The following is a 17177-nucleotide window of genomic DNA, read 5'->3' on the forward strand; positions in this document are numbered from 1 at the left end:
CTCGCAGGCTACAATTACGTGACGAGCACAGGGAGTGATGCAATCATGGCTTCGCTCTTGCAGGCTCTCCGGCCAATCTCAAAACAGCGAAGATACAAACGCCATATGGTAGGAATAAAGATGAGTCTCAGAATTCCGACTGGGTCCGCGTGCCCCACGAAGCACTATTCAGTCAATGAAGAGTGCATGGGTGATGAGTATACATCACCATGTAGCCTCACGAAGCGACGCTGACTATTAGTTCACTCGCCCGGCAGGACTCTTGTAACGGACAACTGGTAGAGATTTCGGAGTCCGGTGGTTGAGGCATGATGAATCACCACAACAGCCGCAGGATTCCACAACACGCTGGGCCTTACGAGATTCATCGCCGACTCAAGTGGATTGCCGCCAGAAGCCGGATATACGGGAAAGGCTTGCTTCCCCTGCCACTACAGCAAGAGACACTGCGACAGATCTTTTCCAAAGTGTCCACTGTTCATCCACCAGGGAGTGGAGTGCGGCTACCCGAGTCGACGAGGCTAGAAGTATGTCGTCGTAAGGGAGAGCTCCGAAAGGATCAGTGGCAGTATACCGCTGAAGGCGATCCAGGGGCTATCAGAGGCGAGCCGCAGCGACCAGTTGAATAGGTAGAAGCAACAGTCGCCAATACAAGCCTCGTATGCGACATCTAGCGCCATTGAGGCGCTTAGGGCCGCCACAGCCATGCAGTTTATTGCGCTCAACATCTTCCACGAAGCACATCGGGAGATTCCACTCCTCAATCTCACGATTCCCAGTAATGTAGCTTGCTGCCCACACGGGGAAGTTTGAGCGGAATCTCAGTGTCTCAGCTACCTTCCTCCCACAGGCCGTCATATGGACTCCTTTCATTGCGCTCAATCCTCTATCCCCAAGACAGATTGAAGAAGTTCCCCTCACTACACGCATAGATTGTATTGATTGCCGGGTTTGCAGGATGAACAAGATGGGAGAACACCGCTCTACAAGGCGGCAGAAGATATCTACTATAAGGTCAAAGCTACTGGTATCGTGTCCGTGTATATCTTGCGGTCAGCGATATCGATTGTCGTCTATGAGAGTGGACATTCCCTCTATCCTGCAGCCTATCTAACCATTGGATCCCGTGCTAGATATGGTGTCGTCTTCGGCTTGGATAGGTTGGTGACAATAACTCGGGAAAGTAGTGAATGAAATAGAGGAGATGAGAAGAACAGTCTGGTGGAGCATTGTCATTCAGGATTGGGAAGCTTGCTAGAAAAGAGCTCCCACTCTGATCATCGGATTAGTATGTTTAATCACCACGAGGTTCTTGCATCTCCATAACCTCTCGAGAAGGTCAACAGTCCGAGATCCCGACTATGATAACTGCCTCCCGGTGGATGATTAGTTTGATAGGCGTCGAGGCAGTCCAAATGAAGTTACCAAGGAGAGGATGGCGATATTCAGGTGGCTGCTGAAGCATCTGCAGTCCAGGTGGTGAATGGGAGGTAAGTGGACAACGAGTGAATTCACATACTGATCGCCATTCTTTCACTGTGCAGGTATCTTATCCATCCATATTGCGGTTTCAAGAAGCTCTCATGGCATCTGGTATCCAAAGCCCTTTTGTTCTTTGACCAATGCGATCTGAGGGTTTATTTTGATAGTAGCTTAGGTACTGAGTAGAAATGTTGATACCATTGCTTCCCTAATCTCTCAGGAAGCATCTGGACCACAATCTACCATGATGTTCATCAGAGCGATCATCGCATTAAAGAACGGGATGCGCTGACCATGAGGACGCGCGCGTACCACTGATGCAGATTCTCGATCCAGCCAGGCATTGGTCCCTTGTCACCCTCAACCTTGCGATCACTAGGGAAGAAGCAGCTCTTGAGCGTCAGTCGCGCCACTTGAGCGTCCTTGTCAATAGTGGCCCCGATGGCAAAGAGGCCGTCTGAAGCCCGAGGACCCTGATTTCGGGGAGTGTCGCCGCAGCGAACCGTGATTTCAGTCGGCGTGCGCTCAACAACCTCAAAATGGTCCGTTAGGATGGTGCCGGGCTCAAAGTTGGAGGCGGCGATCTGTTCTGGTGTCCATAGGTGCGAGGATGTGTCGGTGCCAAAGTACTTGCGATGAAGGTATCGTCGCTGGATTGAGTAGCCTGTCACGTTGTCAGCAAGAGAGAAAGTCGTGCCATGTCATCTTTAGCCTGCCGTAGAGGTGAGATTATCGATAAGGGGCAAAGGCCGCTGAGATGAGAGACCATATGAAACGAACAAAAAAACACTCACCCCAGCCTTTCCAGACAGCGCGGCAAAACTCGAGGGCCAAATCGCCCTCCTTCTGCAGCAGTTCCGGGCGAATGCGGTTCAGGGGGATCGTCTTGACGCAGATGTCGTTGGTGGCGGCATTCCGATGCAGATTGTACTTCTTGAACGTGTTGGAGCTGTACAGCGCATCGTTGAGAGGAATTGGCGCAATGATGCTTGTCGACAGGCGGACGTAGCCTAGTGCTGCCGCCGTGCCGAGCGTTACCCCAAGGCTGGCTTTGCGGATGATGCCCATGGTGTGTGCGTTGTGTGTGCTGTGTGGTATGTGAGATGAGCGTACTTCGTATTGCCGCGACCGATGGAGCTGTCGTTGTAGACGCAGAGTCACCAAGTCACTATAGGAACAACGCGCAGAGCGTTGCAAGAGAGGACCACTGGAAGGGGTAAAGAAGGCTTGTTTGAGTTTTCTTCAGCCCTGTGTGACTCGCACTATGTGCCCATTCCTATAGCAACGAGCTCGATTCTTTAGCGTCATCAGCTTTTGGCCCACCAGCGCTCTTCATCTCGGTATCATTGGTTCATAAGAAGTCTTCTGTCGCCTCTACACATCGCTTGCCCACTCACCGCCGTGTATACGAGAATCAAGTAGCAAGGACGTCTTGAGGACTAGATGATCGCAGTCCTATACATTCAGCGGCGGAAGTCAAGCGTGTAAGCCTTGCGGAGCACATGAAGAGCTTCGTTCTTCACTAGGCGAAGCCTTTGGAACAGGCGATAATGCCTCAATGCCAAGTAGTACTACATGAGGCAATTCGAATCAACAATTGGCCCACGAAACAATTTCCCGATCAGAGAGAGGTGCAGTGCTGGCAGTATGAGGCAATCGGGTTATCCAAAGAGTTTCAAGCTGATAGCTGGGGCACCTGGCTACCCTACATTCTGCAATCTTCGACGAGAGCTGTTTCCTCTTCATGATACGATTGCGACGACAACTGGTCAGTCGAGAAGAACAGCGGCGCAGACAAGAACGAGCCGATAGAAAGTTGACCTGAAAGTCAAAGGTTGAACTGAGAATTAGACGTCTTGGTAGGTACTGAAGCCAAACTCGTTTTGGAGATAGGCTATCGAGTTTCCTATTTCCCCTTGACCCAATGATGCCTTTTTCTATCTGGAAGGGAAAATGCCATGCGTATTATACATTTTTCAATATGCAAACGCACTAAGAAGCCTGAATTTGTGAGCTTTCATGATCATCATGATTTATACTGGCAGCTTTTTGGCGACGGAGATGGAGCGACTGGATCAGGCTTGTTCATCATACAAAACATGCCCTATGCTGTGCGGTGCTGAACATGCCCTATGCTGTGCGGTGCTGAACCAGAACCTTGTGGCTTCTCTTTCATCACCTTACACCTGTATGGCCATAGGAGCGTGAGAGCAATTGGGCAAAGATTCCCGGCTTCAATTCTGACACAATCATATTCGTCACCCAGGATTTTGACGTCTCGCAGGGACGTACTGGTATTGCTCGGCGATTGCGCAGCTGTCTTGGCAAAGGTTGAATGTCCGAAATAAGAGCAGACGGGGAGTTGACAGCACGAGGACGTACGCCATGATCAGCGGCCTATAACTCACGGAGGATTAAGATGTAGTATTTTTGCTATTCCGTAGTACTACGGAGTGAAATGGATCACTGCCGGCATTTATGACGCCGTTGATAATGGAGTGGGTGCTTTGAAAGTGCCGGGAGGTCCTGGGCAGCGTGACAGCTTGAGACCCATTGCGAGTTAGCTTGGTAAGTTGGACTGGATTCAATAAAAGTCTGGAAGAATCAATGATTCAGATGCCGGACTGAAGCCTCGTACGCGGTTGATGAAACGACATCCTCTAAGACAAAATGAATGACAGCTTCAGCGCCTGATGATTGACATTGATGCAAAGGCCATGCCTGGGCGCGAAACCTAGACGTCGTACGCATACATTCTGCCCTTCCACCTGTCTTTTCAACTTTGGGATCATTAGTTAGCCTGAAGAACTGCGATCTTACCGACTTGCCCGAGTTGTACCGGACCCACGATATTCTCAATGCCATAATCGGACACTTGAATAGCCTATCTGTTTCATGGATTCAGCCAGCAATCTGCTCGAACATGATACTGGGATTCGGATGTCGGGCTTAGTGGTGAGTTCCTCATATCCGTCTAACCCTGCACTCTTACTAATCCTCGCTCGACCCAGGCACAAAACCAACTGGTGATACGGAGCGCTCCCCGTGGTCCTAACTAGCAAAAGATCCGGCGACGATTGCCACGCCCAGTCTTAGTGCCCGAAAGCTTGACCGACCAAGTCCAGCTCTGGCCAACGGGAAGCAAACTGCCCCCGAATGTCGGCATAGCCGTGCCGTAGCGTCGTACTACCAGCCCTGCTACGATTCGGTCTTTTGGCCACTAGTGCCAGATATGAACCGCAGACTCCCTCGCTGATAGAGATGGGATTCGAGATTGACGATAGACAGCAGCAAAGAATGCATTGACCAGAGTAAAAGCAAGTAGAGAGATGCCAAATTTGGTCTCAGTATAGGTGGTTGCAACCGCCGGACATGTCGAAGGCACCGGCGTCATACTTGCCAAACACCTTGTGATCAACGATAGGCAATTGATACTACGTGAGACAAGGTCTGTTCCTTTCGCACTGAAATGCCTTCATATTGAGTCTCCACCCCGCGTTTATCATCGACTAGAGCAGGAATTTTCCCGTTCTCCAATCTCCCACCTTATGGGGCAGTTTTCGGGAATGGTGAGCCGGTGGCCTCGTCACAATTAGACCTTCTCGCTAAGGAAAAGGCAGCACGGGTGGCGCAACAAGATAAGCCTACAGACCGTTGAAACGTAGTACTATTACCAACTACAGTCCTCTTGAGGTCGCGTGAGTTGGCGCACCGCACCTAAGAAAAGTTAGTTGCCCAGGGGCTGCTCCAGTATCGTATCTGGCCTGGTCTTATCTGGAGGAGTAGAAACGGGAATGGAGTGGATGGTTTAAAAGGGACTGCTCCCCACTGACTCAAATCCCAGCAAAGAGGGAAAAAAAATTGAAAACTTGTGCACCTTTGCATCTTTTTCTCTTCCTCGAGGCTCCCACGGCCCTGAGAATCTTTGCAAATGGAGCACGATCCTGAACTCGGCCACAGGGCGCCTGGCCAGCCCGCCAACGAGAAAGATGCCGCGGCCGTTGTATCTGACGACAACTCTACCGAGTCGGTCCCCGGAGGAACGAGCAGCGGATTGCTGTTCCGGTTGCGCAGAATCGAGGCCCAGATGGACAAGAAACTCGGCATCGAGTCCGAAGCCATCGTCCGCAAGCAGGAGGAAGATAAGAAGCCGGTTCCATGGATAGAGCAGCTGACAATGGCCTTGCTATGGGCGAGCGGAACGATGAACACGTCTTGTTTCGCGACGGGCTTCCTGGGCGCGGAATTCGGATTGAGTCTCAAGCAATCCATTCTCGTCACGATCTTTGCGTCAATCATGGGCGGCGCCGTTACCGGCTACTGTGCAACTTTCGGAGCGGCGACTGGACTACGACAAATCAGCGTGAGCCGATACAGCTTCGGCTGGTGGCCGAATAAGCTCATTGCACTGCTCAACAGCATTCAGCAGATGGGATGGGCGGCAGTATCTTGTATCACGGGCGGCCTCGCCCTGACGGCCGTGTCTGACGGCCATGTCTCACTGATCCTCGGCATCGTCATTTTGGCGGTGGTGGCGCTTGCGATCTCCTTCGTCGGCCTGAACGCTATCCTGGTGTACGAACGATACGCCTGGATCATCTTTTTCGTCATCTTCATGATCATCTTTGGCGAGAGCGGCCGCTTTGCGGACAACACTTCACCACCGGCGGCTTCTGGCACCACGCTGAGCGGTGCGATCCTCAGCCTGCTGGCCATCGTCTACGGCTCGAGTGCCTCTTGGTGCACAATGGTCAGTGACTACTACGTCCACTATCCGGCGAACGTCAGCCGAGTCAAGGTTTTCCTGATGACGACTTTTGGAATCGCGATCCCGACGTCCATTGGCATGGTTTCCGGTTGCGTTGTTGCCTCCGGATTCCACAACAAGCCCGAATGGAGCGACGCCTACGAGCAAGGCCTGGGCTACCTGATCCAAGATGTGCTGTATCCGCGAGGCTTTGCAAAGTTTCTCCTCACTTTGCTTGTCCTCTCTGGCATCAACACCAACGTCATTAGCATCTATAGCGCTGCCATATCATTCCAGCAGCTTGCGCGGCCATTTGCGGCAATCCCCCGCTTCATCTGGACAATCTTCTGCTTCCTTTGCATCCTTGCCCTAGCTCTTGGCGGCCGAGAGCAGTTGAACGCCTACCTGCAGAACTTCTTGAGTCTCCTCGGATACTGGTGCACTAGCTACGCCATTATTCTCTTCCAGGAGCACTTCGTCTTTCGAAAGGGCAACTTTGACAATTACGATCTGGACAACTGGAACAACCCCGCAAAGCTGCCCCTTGGCATCGGAGCCTCGGTCGCTTTTGGACTGGGAATTGTGGCCTGGGTCATGGGCATGGATGAGACGTGGTTTATCGGACCTCTTGCGAAGTTGATTGGAAAGGATGGCGGCGATGTTGCGAACGAGTTTACGTTTGTGATTACGGCATTAACATACCTGCCGGCGAGATACCTAGAACTCAAGTACTTTGGCCGGTAGAGTAGCCGGTTTAGAAACGGAAGACGGCCTGTCTCCAAGTATGCGATTCACGATATACGTTCAAGCGATATACGTTAAGCAAGAGATACATCATGCATACCTAGTCATCATAAAGACTTAAGACGTCTCAGTCCGCCCGCTGAATCCTACCAACGGTGCTGCGTTCAACGCTGTCATCGTGCGGTACCATCAAGCCCTGTCGAGGTCACCGCGGATGCTTAATGCCAGACCTCATCCGCTGGCACCATTAGAGCACGGCACTCCAATGCTACCGGGCGTGTTTGCACGTTGAATTACGGCTGAGCCGCTCGGCGGCTTGACTGTAATGTTGCTCAAGCTTAAGCCGCATGACCCAGCAGCCGGACAGTCGAGGTTTGCAACATTCGGCGAATAATGCTTGCTCGTCGTCCCTGAGAAGTTCCTCACCATCACGCCTTTGGCTTGCGCGGTGCTCGGGCTGCGGCTGCAATAAGACGCATCTTCGCCGTAGCAGCTTTGAACCTGGAAGGCGTAGTCGGTATTCCTCAACACAAAGTTCTCAAACGTCACAGTGGACACGACAGCTGTGCCATGTCTTGGGGGGCCTGGGTAAAGCTTGAGACCTGCCGCCTTGGTAGAATCGATCATGATCGCTCCGCTAACCAAACAATCTTGAACAGTGTCTGTACTCCGGGCACCGCTTCCCAAGCTTCCAACGGAGATGCCGTGGCTGCCTGTGCAGGTGATGTTGGTAACGGTTGCGAAACTAACTGCCTGGCTTGAAAGCTACGCAATCATCGTCGTTTGTGACTGTGGCGCCGTTGATGCTCACGTAGGTCGATTGTCCGACATCCCAGCCGTCGGCGTTGTGAGCGACATTGGAACTGTTGCTCACGGCGTAGAGAGTGATGTCGGTATAAGTGACATTACTCGAGCCGCCGGTGACTGAGTGGAAAACGTTTGGGGCACCCTTGAAGTAGAGGTTACGGACGTTGACGTTCCTCGAATTGTTGATGTAGAAGAGCATCGGTCGTCGATAAGAAGAATTGGCTGCGAAGACGTCCCTTGCAGCTTGACCGTTCCCATCGATGATGCCTTTGCCCGTATTTGAATAGATGTTCGCGCCATTGATGCCGTCCATGAGAAAGATGGCTCGGCGGCCTTCCCAGTAGTCGGTGTCGGACGTGGCTTGCAGTGTGCCTTCGACTTGCAACGTGCATCCAGAACAGCCTTTGAAGCTCAGGGCCGTATTGACGTGATAGGTTGTAGACGCAGGGATAACAATGGCCCCAGAGGAGCAACTGGCAATTGCGGATTGGATCACGGGCATATCATCAATAGCAGTTGAACGTCTAGCTACTGGCCCACGGGTCGATGCTTCTCTTGATGACTTTGGTGGGATGTTGCGCCAAAGTCACACCGGCGGCGTTGGCCGCCATGGCCACAAGAACAGAAGACACGCCAAGAATCATGGCACAAGTTGAGCATACCTGACGGTATCCCTATATAGTGAACATCAGGAGAGCCTCTGTAGGCTATAAAGGCCAACGCTGGGGCGCAGGTCGTTCATCTTCATATATATATGTCTCGAGCCCAACTGTAGGACACGCCTCGTGTGGGCATTCTCCCAATACGACATGGATGCAAATTGAGCCGACGGCAATACTACAATGGTGTTTCAGGTGTTTCATTGCATTCTATAGCATACAAAAACCGCATTCTTCCACTGTGGTCAGCGGTATTATTTTTTCTTTTTATTCAATACAATTGGCGCGGTAAAGCTTCACACACTTCAGAGACGTTGAAGTCGAGGGCACTTGTCATATACCACCACCGGCATTAAGCTTAGGCAAGTATCTCAGTTCTCACTATCATTCCAAGCCGAGATACCCCATGAGACTCAAGTCGCTTACGAGGGAGATGAAACGCAGTTGATGTCCAGAAGACTCTCATCCATATTGGTGCAAATCCACTGAGGAGTCTTGCCGCTCGGACTGACCACTGAAATGTTATGAGCAGCAATATTCACGCATTTCTAGAACACACCATGTCAGATCATATCATTACAAGTGCCTCACACGTTTTGACTTACCTCCGTGGATGAGCATATTAGAGTCCCGACATCAGGGTCATACTTCTTCGAGGTCGTTCCCCAAATGTTTTTGAAAACCACATCGCTGATGGTCATATTGGAAGGATACTTGTTGCAGATGGTCTGGTTACTCTGGCCATAACATTGATTGATCTCAACAGCCCAGTCGTTGTTATTGTTGTAAAAGGTGTCATAAGTGACGTTCTTCACGTATCCGGCTCCTCCGCCTCCAGAGAGACCTGGTTCAAAAGGAGTATCAGTGCCTGGCCACACTTTGATGCGAGCTCCGTCGCTGGCATTTGACATTGAGATGTTGTAGACATAAACATCCTCGACGATATCATACTCTGCTGGATACTGGCCCAGAGAGCCGACTGAAATCCCGTGAGAGCCGTTGCATTGTAGGCCCTGCACAATGATGTTTGTGCTGTTGGGCTTGAATGATACGCAGTCGTCGCTGTTATTCACGTAGGAGTCTTGGATAACGACTGAGTCGCTTCGGAACGTGTCCCATCCATCGCCATTTTTGGCCGGATTCTTGCTCTCACTCTTGACCGCGATATCGATATCCTTTACCAAAATGTCGCTGCTATTGGCAATGAGATTAAACCACTAAGTCTCGTTAGCAACCGCTTCACACATATAAGCGAAGGAATACTTGCATCGGGCGAATTACGCATCTTCAATCCTGTGACTGATCCACGCTCAAGTCCATCCAAGACAAGCAGAATTGGACGCAGTAGAGTCGGCTCGACTGCAAATCGATCATACCAGGCTTGACCATTTCCATCAATCAAGCCCTGTCCGCCACCGTAGATATTGACATCTCTTCCTCCAAAGCGCCAGAAGGCGGATGAGTTCTGGAAGTCGTACTTGAACGAGTTCTTCACCCAGAAGTCAATATCGTTCGTGAACCTGATGGTGCCTGTGATGGCTACATCTACAGCCTCCAGAAATGTGAGATCAAGCGGAGAGGCAATAGTGTACTCCTCATTCAACACCACGGTGCCTCCCTTGTTACACCTCCTGAAAGATTTGAGGATCTCAGGTGCATCGTCACTTTTGCAGCTGGAGACGTAACAGGTCTTGTAGCGTTTAGGAGAGTGTGGAAATGCATGCCCTGGCGTCTTGGGTCCCCATTGAAGGCTTGGCCTCTCAATCAAGGTCTTGTGAGCTTCAATGGGGTGCAGAAAGGCCAAAAGAGCCACACCGAGTGCCGACCTGCCGAGAATAGTCATCATGCTTCCCTTGCTCAGCCACGAGAAGTGACACGTCCTAACAAAGGCGGCTCAAGTCGTAGTCAGCTCAGAACACTGTGATCAATCTACAACTGGAGGCCTTGATATATCCTGCGACGCATCTACACTTAGACTCCTTGATATACCAATCACGTTTGTGAAAGCAGATTCATTTCATCCGGCCAATCTGCCTATAACTACTCTGATTGATGGATGATAAACTATAACGCTTTGAATGTGCTCCTTACCGATTAGAGACCCCATCCTTGTGGAGTACTCGCCACTTGCCTCGTGATCCAAGTCTTTAAGCAAGCAAACCTCCAAAGAGAGGAGAGGAGACAAGGCATCCATCATGAAGGGTGAAAATATCCCGCCAATGGCAGACAATCACGACCGCAAGGATCATCCCCCCGCAGGGACATAGGATGTGCATCCCGGCTCCGGATGCGGGGGAAGCAGACGCTTCTCAAGACTCTCCACCCGTTATTCACAACCCAGACCCGCCTAGTGGTCAGTTTTCCAGGGGTTTTCATCGCCTAATTCATCATTTTCTCAACTCTTGAATGGAGCGGCTAAGGGATGAGTTAATGAAGCTGAGAATATGCTTATCCGAACGAATGAGATCGCGATCTAGTATAAATGGGCATCCGTCATGTTACAGTACAATTTTACAAGGGTGACTTTTAGTCATATTATTCTCGCAACTACTACGAATACAGAAGTATGATCTATTGAAGATTACAGATTATCTACAGTAAATGGGTTCGAACAGGACTTCACGCATGTTCGGGGTAAGTATGACCGAACAGAACCCGACAACGGGCGCCCAGAGCTGGAGAAGTTGCTGCGTGAGGCACATTCTTCAACTTATGCCGGTACTTCACCAGTCTCATGAGTGAAAGATCTAGCGTGAGTCACAGGACTATAGGGCGACATCCTTTGAAACGAGATTCTTGGGCGTGTCCCGAAACATTGGGAGGTGCTGTCAGCATAGGTTCAAGGTTATTTACATAACAACGATATGTATATGAGATAGCACATGATTTTCTCGACAAGCAAAAGCTACTATGAGATACGACATGACTGTGCGTAACCCACCGATATACCCGCCATCGTTCTTGTCATGGAGTTGCTGAAGCATCTATGCATACCTACCATTGGCCGAGAAGATGAAATTCCAACAGTAGCTTCAATCATTGGATGCTCTGAACCAAGCACTATTTTTGTTTCCATATCGACTGAGCTTGCGGGCTTCAGCTTATTGTTTTGATTTGTCTTTTGAATGATGGAAACTCCGATGTCCATCTCTGTGAGATTTCTCCGAGAAGGATACAGCACTCGAAGTGGTCAATGATCGGGGATAGTGATCTGGTGGGATATTCACGGGTTCGGAGCTCAATTACCGACGCGCATTATCGTCTTCCTGACTTCGCGAGGTACATTGAAGGTATCTACCTTGCAATATTTCCCATTTTGCCATGTGTGTGGTATGGTAACCTAAGAAACCCAACTTCCAACCTCATGTGTCGAATCCCATGGGACGTTTTTGTGCCTTGCTTACTAGCATAGTATCTGTTTTTTTGGGACCTTTTGCTCAAGCGAGATGCTTTGCATTGGCTCGCACGATGGAATACCCTGCATAAAACTGGTCTCGGCGTACAGAAACACGGTTGTTGGTGGGCGTTGAAATATCGCCGGTCTGAGCTTTATCTCCTAATTCTGGTCCGATAAATCTTCCATTGCTTACCACTTATTATCCTCCTATGGCGGCGTCTTTGCCCCTTCCTTTCAACAAGTTTTATCACCATCAGTAACGCAGAGTGAGGGCGACAACATCAGACGGTTCGCAACATGGCGTCCAAAAAGAGGATATACAATTGGTGAGTTGTCACTTAATCGCAAAGCGGACACAGAAAGAGAAGATCTGATCCCCATTTCTAGGTACATATCGATGGTAGCGGCCATGTGCATGGTCCTCTATGGATATGATGCCTCGGTGTACAACTCTGTTCAAGGCTCGGACAACTGGCTGGCGTATTTTGATCTCGACACCGTACGTGACAAAGCAAAGCAGCAGCTGATGGGCTGGAACACGGCTGACGGATAGCATAGGAGCGAGACACGTATATGATTGGATTCATCAACACGACATATACGATCGGAGCGATCATTGCGGGCTTTTTCCTCGGTGGCCCTATTGTTCGTCTTACTTGCTTCGCCATCTCAAAACACGAGAGGTAGACTGACTTTTACAACAGGCAGATTTCGTGGGGAGAAGATGGGGCATGTGGATTGGCTGTTTCACGACTGTCATCGCGACTTTTATGCAAACATTTGCTCCTCGACACAGCTTAGGCTGCTTCATCGCCGGCCGCGTTCTCGTCGGCCTTGGGCAAGGTATCGCCTTGACGGCTGGACCGGTCTACATTGGCGAAATGGCTCCTCCCCAGATCCGCGGTCTCATCATGGCTTTCTGGCAACTCTTCTATTCTGTCGGTTCCTTTATTGCCTACTGGATCAACTACGCCTGTTCTCTTCATCGCAGCTCGCTGGGTGAGTGGGACTGGAAGATGGTGGTTATCTTCCAGATGATGGTTCCGCTCATCATTATGATTCTATTGCCGCTCCAACCCGAATCGCCTCGCTGGCACATTCAGCGACATGGCGATGTGGAGGCTGCCAAGGCTGCTCTCCGCAAGATTCGCGATACCGAACAAGAGGTCGATGAGGAGGTCTTGGCGATTCGTGAAGCCCTCGAATATGAGAAGGAAGCCATCAGCAACAATTACACTGCCCTGTTCAAAGACCCTTCCATCCGCAAGCGACTCTACCTCGCATTCGTCATCAATGTGGGACAGCAGCTCAGTGGCCAAGGTACACTCAACACATATTCCACGGCGATCTATAAGAAAGTCTGGACGTCAACTCAAACCATCAACCTGATTAATGCTTTGAATGCAACCTTTGGCATCTTGTAAGTACTGTTATCTTTGTCTCGCCTCTGGATCTTCAAGAGATCTAATCCAGGACAGATTCACACTGAATGCGACATGGACAGCTGACCGTTTCGGTCGCCGGTGGCTGTTTATCATCGGCGGCATTGGCATGGGCCTCTGCATGTGTAAGTCCCTGCTTCATAAGAGACTCAAAAGTTACGGTGATACTAATAGTAACCAGTATTGGTTCCTGTGATCGGTCAAACCACTCCAGACATTGACGGCACCAAGACGAAGCCAGTCGGCATCTCCATCGTGTTCCTGCTCTTTTTGTTCATCTTCTTCTATAAGCCGTCTTGGGGTGCAACCACCTGGATTTGGACTTCGGAAATTTTCAGGTATGTGTAGCGTACCCACATGCATTGATTACCGACTCAGTTGTGCTAACAACGTTCCTGCAGCATGAATGTTCGTGCTCAGGCAATCGGCATGTGCAGTCAGATGCAGAACGTCGCCAATACCATCTTCCAGCAGTTCTTCCCTACGTTTCTGAAAAACGAGGGACTGAAATGTCTGTACTTTTTCATGGCCACCAATTTCCTGCTCGTTGTTTTTGTCTGGTTCTGTATTCCCGAGACGAAGCAGGTTCCGCTGGAGGAGATTGACGTCCTTTTCGGTGGTGCCAACCACGTGGATAAGGGTGCTCAGATACTTGGCGCTCCAGAGACTCAGGGTAAAGAGCTTCACGTAGTTCGACAGCTCGAAAATAGTGAGATTGCGGCTGCCTAGGTGGACAATATCAGCCTGTATGGAGGGTCACCGGCGGGGAGGACATTGAGATTTGCGCTCCTTAAGTCGTCTGTTGTGTTTGAGTAATGACAAATCATGGCATCCCTTGCGATGGCCGCGGTGGAAGAGGCCGCAAAGCAGCTGCCTCTCACGGTCGCTGTGAGGCTACGCATAGTATACTCGAATGCAATAGGAGCTTGGAATTCCGCCAGAGTAAGTTCATGTTCTAGTGTTGGAATGATATCTGCTCATGTCGGCTATGAAGTCCATTGAATGCTCGAGTGGGTGGCTAGGCCGCCAAAGCTGATGCACCTCCAGCTGGTTATTCGTTTTCCACGCCAAAATCTTTCTCCAATTCGATAAAGCACATATCATCGGGTAGGTTCAGATTGCTGAACCTTTCTCGTGGAAAGGCCGTCGTTTCCCCCGTCTTGCGATAGCCTCGGCGAACATACCACTCAATCAGCGCCTTGCGCGTTGAAAGGGCATTGAGAGAGAACTTTTCTGCGTTCCAAGTCCGTCGACAGTAATCCTCAGCATAGGCCAAAAGAAGACGCCCAACGCCGTTCTGCTGGAAGCGTTGGTCAACTGCGATCATAGACAGGCGACCACAATTGTTATCGCGCTTCGCAACCTCGATGGAAGCGACAAGGGTATTGGTTTCGTCCAGGGCCATGAGAACCACGTTGTCCGGATTGACGATCTTGGGCAGAACTTCCTCGACGCCTATCTGGAAACTCGACGCGAGTTCTGCGTTTCCGGTCCAGTCAGGCCTGCTGTCTTCGGCGCGAAATGCGGACTGCACGAGTTGCTGAAGTTGCACAGCGTCTTCTGGAGTCGCTACGCGGAATTGGAGGTTGCGAGTTGCCATTGTTGAAGTGAGACGTCAAGCTGATGTGTATCAATCGTTCCCCTGTAGGTGTGGAATTATAAGGGACAATGAAATAATCCGAAGAAATTCTATCAATCAGGACTCGCCATCTTTATATGCCAGTTTCCCTCCCTAACATTCACGGAAACCCACAAAAGACGTTGAAGTCTAGCTGGCCTCAATCCCTTCGGTCGGTCAGGTTTGCAGACCTGTCAAAGCAAGGGCGCTAATGACACAGCGAAATTTCGTTCAACGGCCCTTATAAACGAGCCCCAGTAGGGCGACCCTCCTAGAATGTTCAAGCTGTGTCAATAAACGTCGAGGTCAAAGGCGCAAAGATCATTCGATCTATGTGCCCTTCGGGAACATCGACGCCCTTGGCCATTATCAGTGGCAGTTATTCTTTCTTTCTCGCTCGCCCTGATCATCTCTGCCATCGCCAATCGTCTGCTTATCATTCGCGCTTCGAATAATCACGCGCACCTCGAAAAGCGCAGATTATTTGCAGACGCTCTCTCCGGATGGCCATCGACCGCCAACTTCTTCGTTTGAAGAAGGGTTAGATATTATCCAAGTTTCCCTGCCTCTCTCTTTTTTTCGGTACACGAATCTCGGCCAAAGTCTCTCCGCTCATCTTTATTTGTGCTGGACTTTCCGTCTCCCCGCTGGCTAAATAGCAAGCCGACAGGAGGCGGTGGTGGACTCAGGCCGGGAGGCGCTTAACTCCCCGAGACAAACAAAGCGGGTAGACAATAAATGCCACGGAACTTGATGTTATAAGCTATGAAAGACGCTGAATCGCACTGTTTTCCCTCCATTCTAGATACCCATGACGGTTTTTGGATATCCCAGAATCTTCGTTGCCAAAGGCGCAATTTTTTATTTTAGCCTGACTTCGTCCCCGATAACTCACCATGCTGTACAAGATTGCCCTTGAAGAGTGCTGGACAATCCCAGAAGAGTTGGCGAACAATGATCCTGGCAAATTCGTTGCGGCTGGAACTGGCTCTCGTTTGACAAACGAGCTGCTTGATATCCATGACTCGCGCCTCAAGCAAATGGACGAAAACGATGTGGACTTCATGATTCTCTCATTCAACTCTCCCGGCTGCCAGGGCATCGCTGATAAGGCCAAAGCTGAGGCACAGGCGACGCTGGCAAACGACCGCATGGAAGCCGAGGTGATGAAGGCACCAAATCGCTTTGCAGCGTTTGCCGCGTTGAGTATGCATGACCCGGCACAAGCGGCAGCAGAGCTTCGTCGATGCATGACGGAGATGAAGGGCTTCGTCGGGGTCCTGCTGAACGACTATCAGAGTTGCGGCGAGGACGGAAACGGCATGCTCTACTATGATCAGCCGGAATATGATGTGTTCTGGCAAGCTGCAAACGACCTTGAAGCTCCTGTATACATGCATCCACGGCCTTCTAACAAGCTCATCCACAAGCTGATGTGGGACGGCCGCCCGTGGCTTGACTTTTCTGCACTGGGCTATGCTGATCGTCTCAACATGCATATCCTGGGCATCGTCACAAACGGTATTCTGGATCGATTCCCAAAGGTCAAGCTAATTTTTGGGCACATGGGCGAGCATATGTGAGTTCCTCCCCTCCGTGGCCCTTCATTGCCCTTGTTGTATGTAAGCTTGCAGCTTACACCACTCAAGTCCTTACGACATCTACCGGATTGATCATAAGCTCGATCGCAGCCGCTTCCCTAACATGCCTATGAGGAAGGATAAGCTCGTGCGTGATTACTTTGGCGAACAACTCTTCATCACAACATCAGGGCATTTCTCTACTCCTGCGCTGATGTGCGCTATGGGCGAAGTTGGGGTGCAATCCATCATGTTTTCCATCGACTACCCTTTCGAGAGCATTCCAAATGCTTGCGGTACGTAAAGAGATTATTACACTTGATGCATTATCGGTTGAAGGTTCTAACAATGCGCCATTCAGCTTGGTGGGACGAACATGTCTCTGCCAGCGTTAATCAACACGACTACACCAACATGGGTCGCAACAATGTGCTTCGCATTATCCCAAAATTGACAGAAGAGCCACACAATCTCAGGACCATGACCCCACGAGAATGCGGAGTAGGAGGTCTGGCTGCGAAACAGGGCGAAGTCTGCTATGGTTTGTATAATAAATCGTGGAACAAGCGGGAGATTAAGATTGTGCCTTCGTAGGCGACTTTATGGGACATGGTAGTCATAGAATCGGTACTTCGAACGGGGATGACATTTAATCTCGAGTATCAAACAATTACGTAGTTGCTACAGATGACCATGCATGA

At 50.4% G+C, this 17177-nt stretch overlaps 6 protein-coding genes across 6 annotated transcripts; 3 read left to right on the forward strand and 3 right to left on the reverse strand.

Moving 5' to 3' along the window:
• Window positions 1–1745: 1745 nt before the first annotated feature.
• Window positions 1746–2550, reverse strand: CCMA1212_008607 (uncharacterized protein; the record flags this gene model as incomplete). Its single annotated transcript, XM_073705730.1, has 2 exons — window positions 1746–2146; window positions 2277–2550. The coding sequence occupies 2 exons, from the start codon at window positions 2548–2550 to the stop codon at window positions 1746–1748; spliced, it is 675 nt and encodes a 224-aa protein (XP_073555896.1).
• Window positions 2551–5413: 2863 nt separating this feature from the next.
• CCMA1212_008608 (Purine-cytosine permease fcyB) lies at window positions 5414–6973 on the forward strand (the record flags this gene model as incomplete). The annotated part of the gene is made up of 1 exon (XM_073705731.1): window positions 5414–6973. One exon carries the CDS (start codon window positions 5414–5416, stop codon window positions 6971–6973), a length of 1560 nt encoding a protein of 519 aa, XP_073555981.1.
• A 231-nt stretch (window positions 6974–7204) lies between these two features.
• On the reverse strand, window positions 7205–10282 carry CCMA1212_008609 (putative exopolygalacturonase X; the record flags this gene model as incomplete). Its single annotated transcript, XM_073705732.1, has 5 exons — window positions 7205–7686; window positions 7724–8253; window positions 8866–8987; window positions 9045–9633; window positions 9816–10282. 5 exons carry the CDS (start codon window positions 10280–10282, stop codon window positions 7205–7207), a joined length of 2190 nt encoding a protein of 729 aa, XP_073555982.1.
• Window positions 10283–12133: 1851 nt separating this feature from the next.
• CCMA1212_008610 (Quinate permease) lies at window positions 12134–14007 on the forward strand (the record flags this gene model as incomplete). Its single annotated transcript, XM_073705733.1, has 7 exons — window positions 12134–12162; window positions 12224–12335; window positions 12395–12481; window positions 12541–13256; window positions 13315–13403; window positions 13460–13616; window positions 13680–14007. The coding sequence occupies 7 exons, from the start codon at window positions 12134–12136 to the stop codon at window positions 14005–14007; spliced, it is 1518 nt and encodes a 505-aa protein (XP_073555859.1).
• Window positions 14008–14329: 322 nt separating this feature from the next.
• Window positions 14330–14878, reverse strand: CCMA1212_008611 (uncharacterized protein; the record flags this gene model as incomplete). The annotated part of the gene is made up of 1 exon (XM_073705734.1): window positions 14330–14878. One exon carries the CDS (start codon window positions 14876–14878, stop codon window positions 14330–14332), a length of 549 nt encoding a protein of 182 aa, XP_073555857.1.
• Window positions 14879–15792: 914 nt separating this feature from the next.
• CCMA1212_008612 (2,3-dihydroxybenzoate decarboxylase) lies at window positions 15793–17070 on the forward strand (the record flags this gene model as incomplete). The annotated part of the gene is made up of 3 exons (XM_073705735.1): window positions 15793–16475; window positions 16546–16772; window positions 16838–17070. 3 exons carry the CDS (start codon window positions 15793–15795, stop codon window positions 17068–17070), a joined length of 1143 nt encoding a protein of 380 aa, XP_073555950.1.
• Window positions 17071–17177: the final 107 nt, after the last annotated feature.

This window comes from Trichoderma ghanense (genome assembly GCF_004382785.1).
Source record: "Trichoderma ghanense strain CCMA-1212 chromosome Unknown scaffold_12, whole genome shotgun sequence".
Lineage (NCBI taxonomy): Eukaryota > Fungi > Ascomycota > Sordariomycetes > Hypocreales > Hypocreaceae > Trichoderma > Trichoderma ghanense.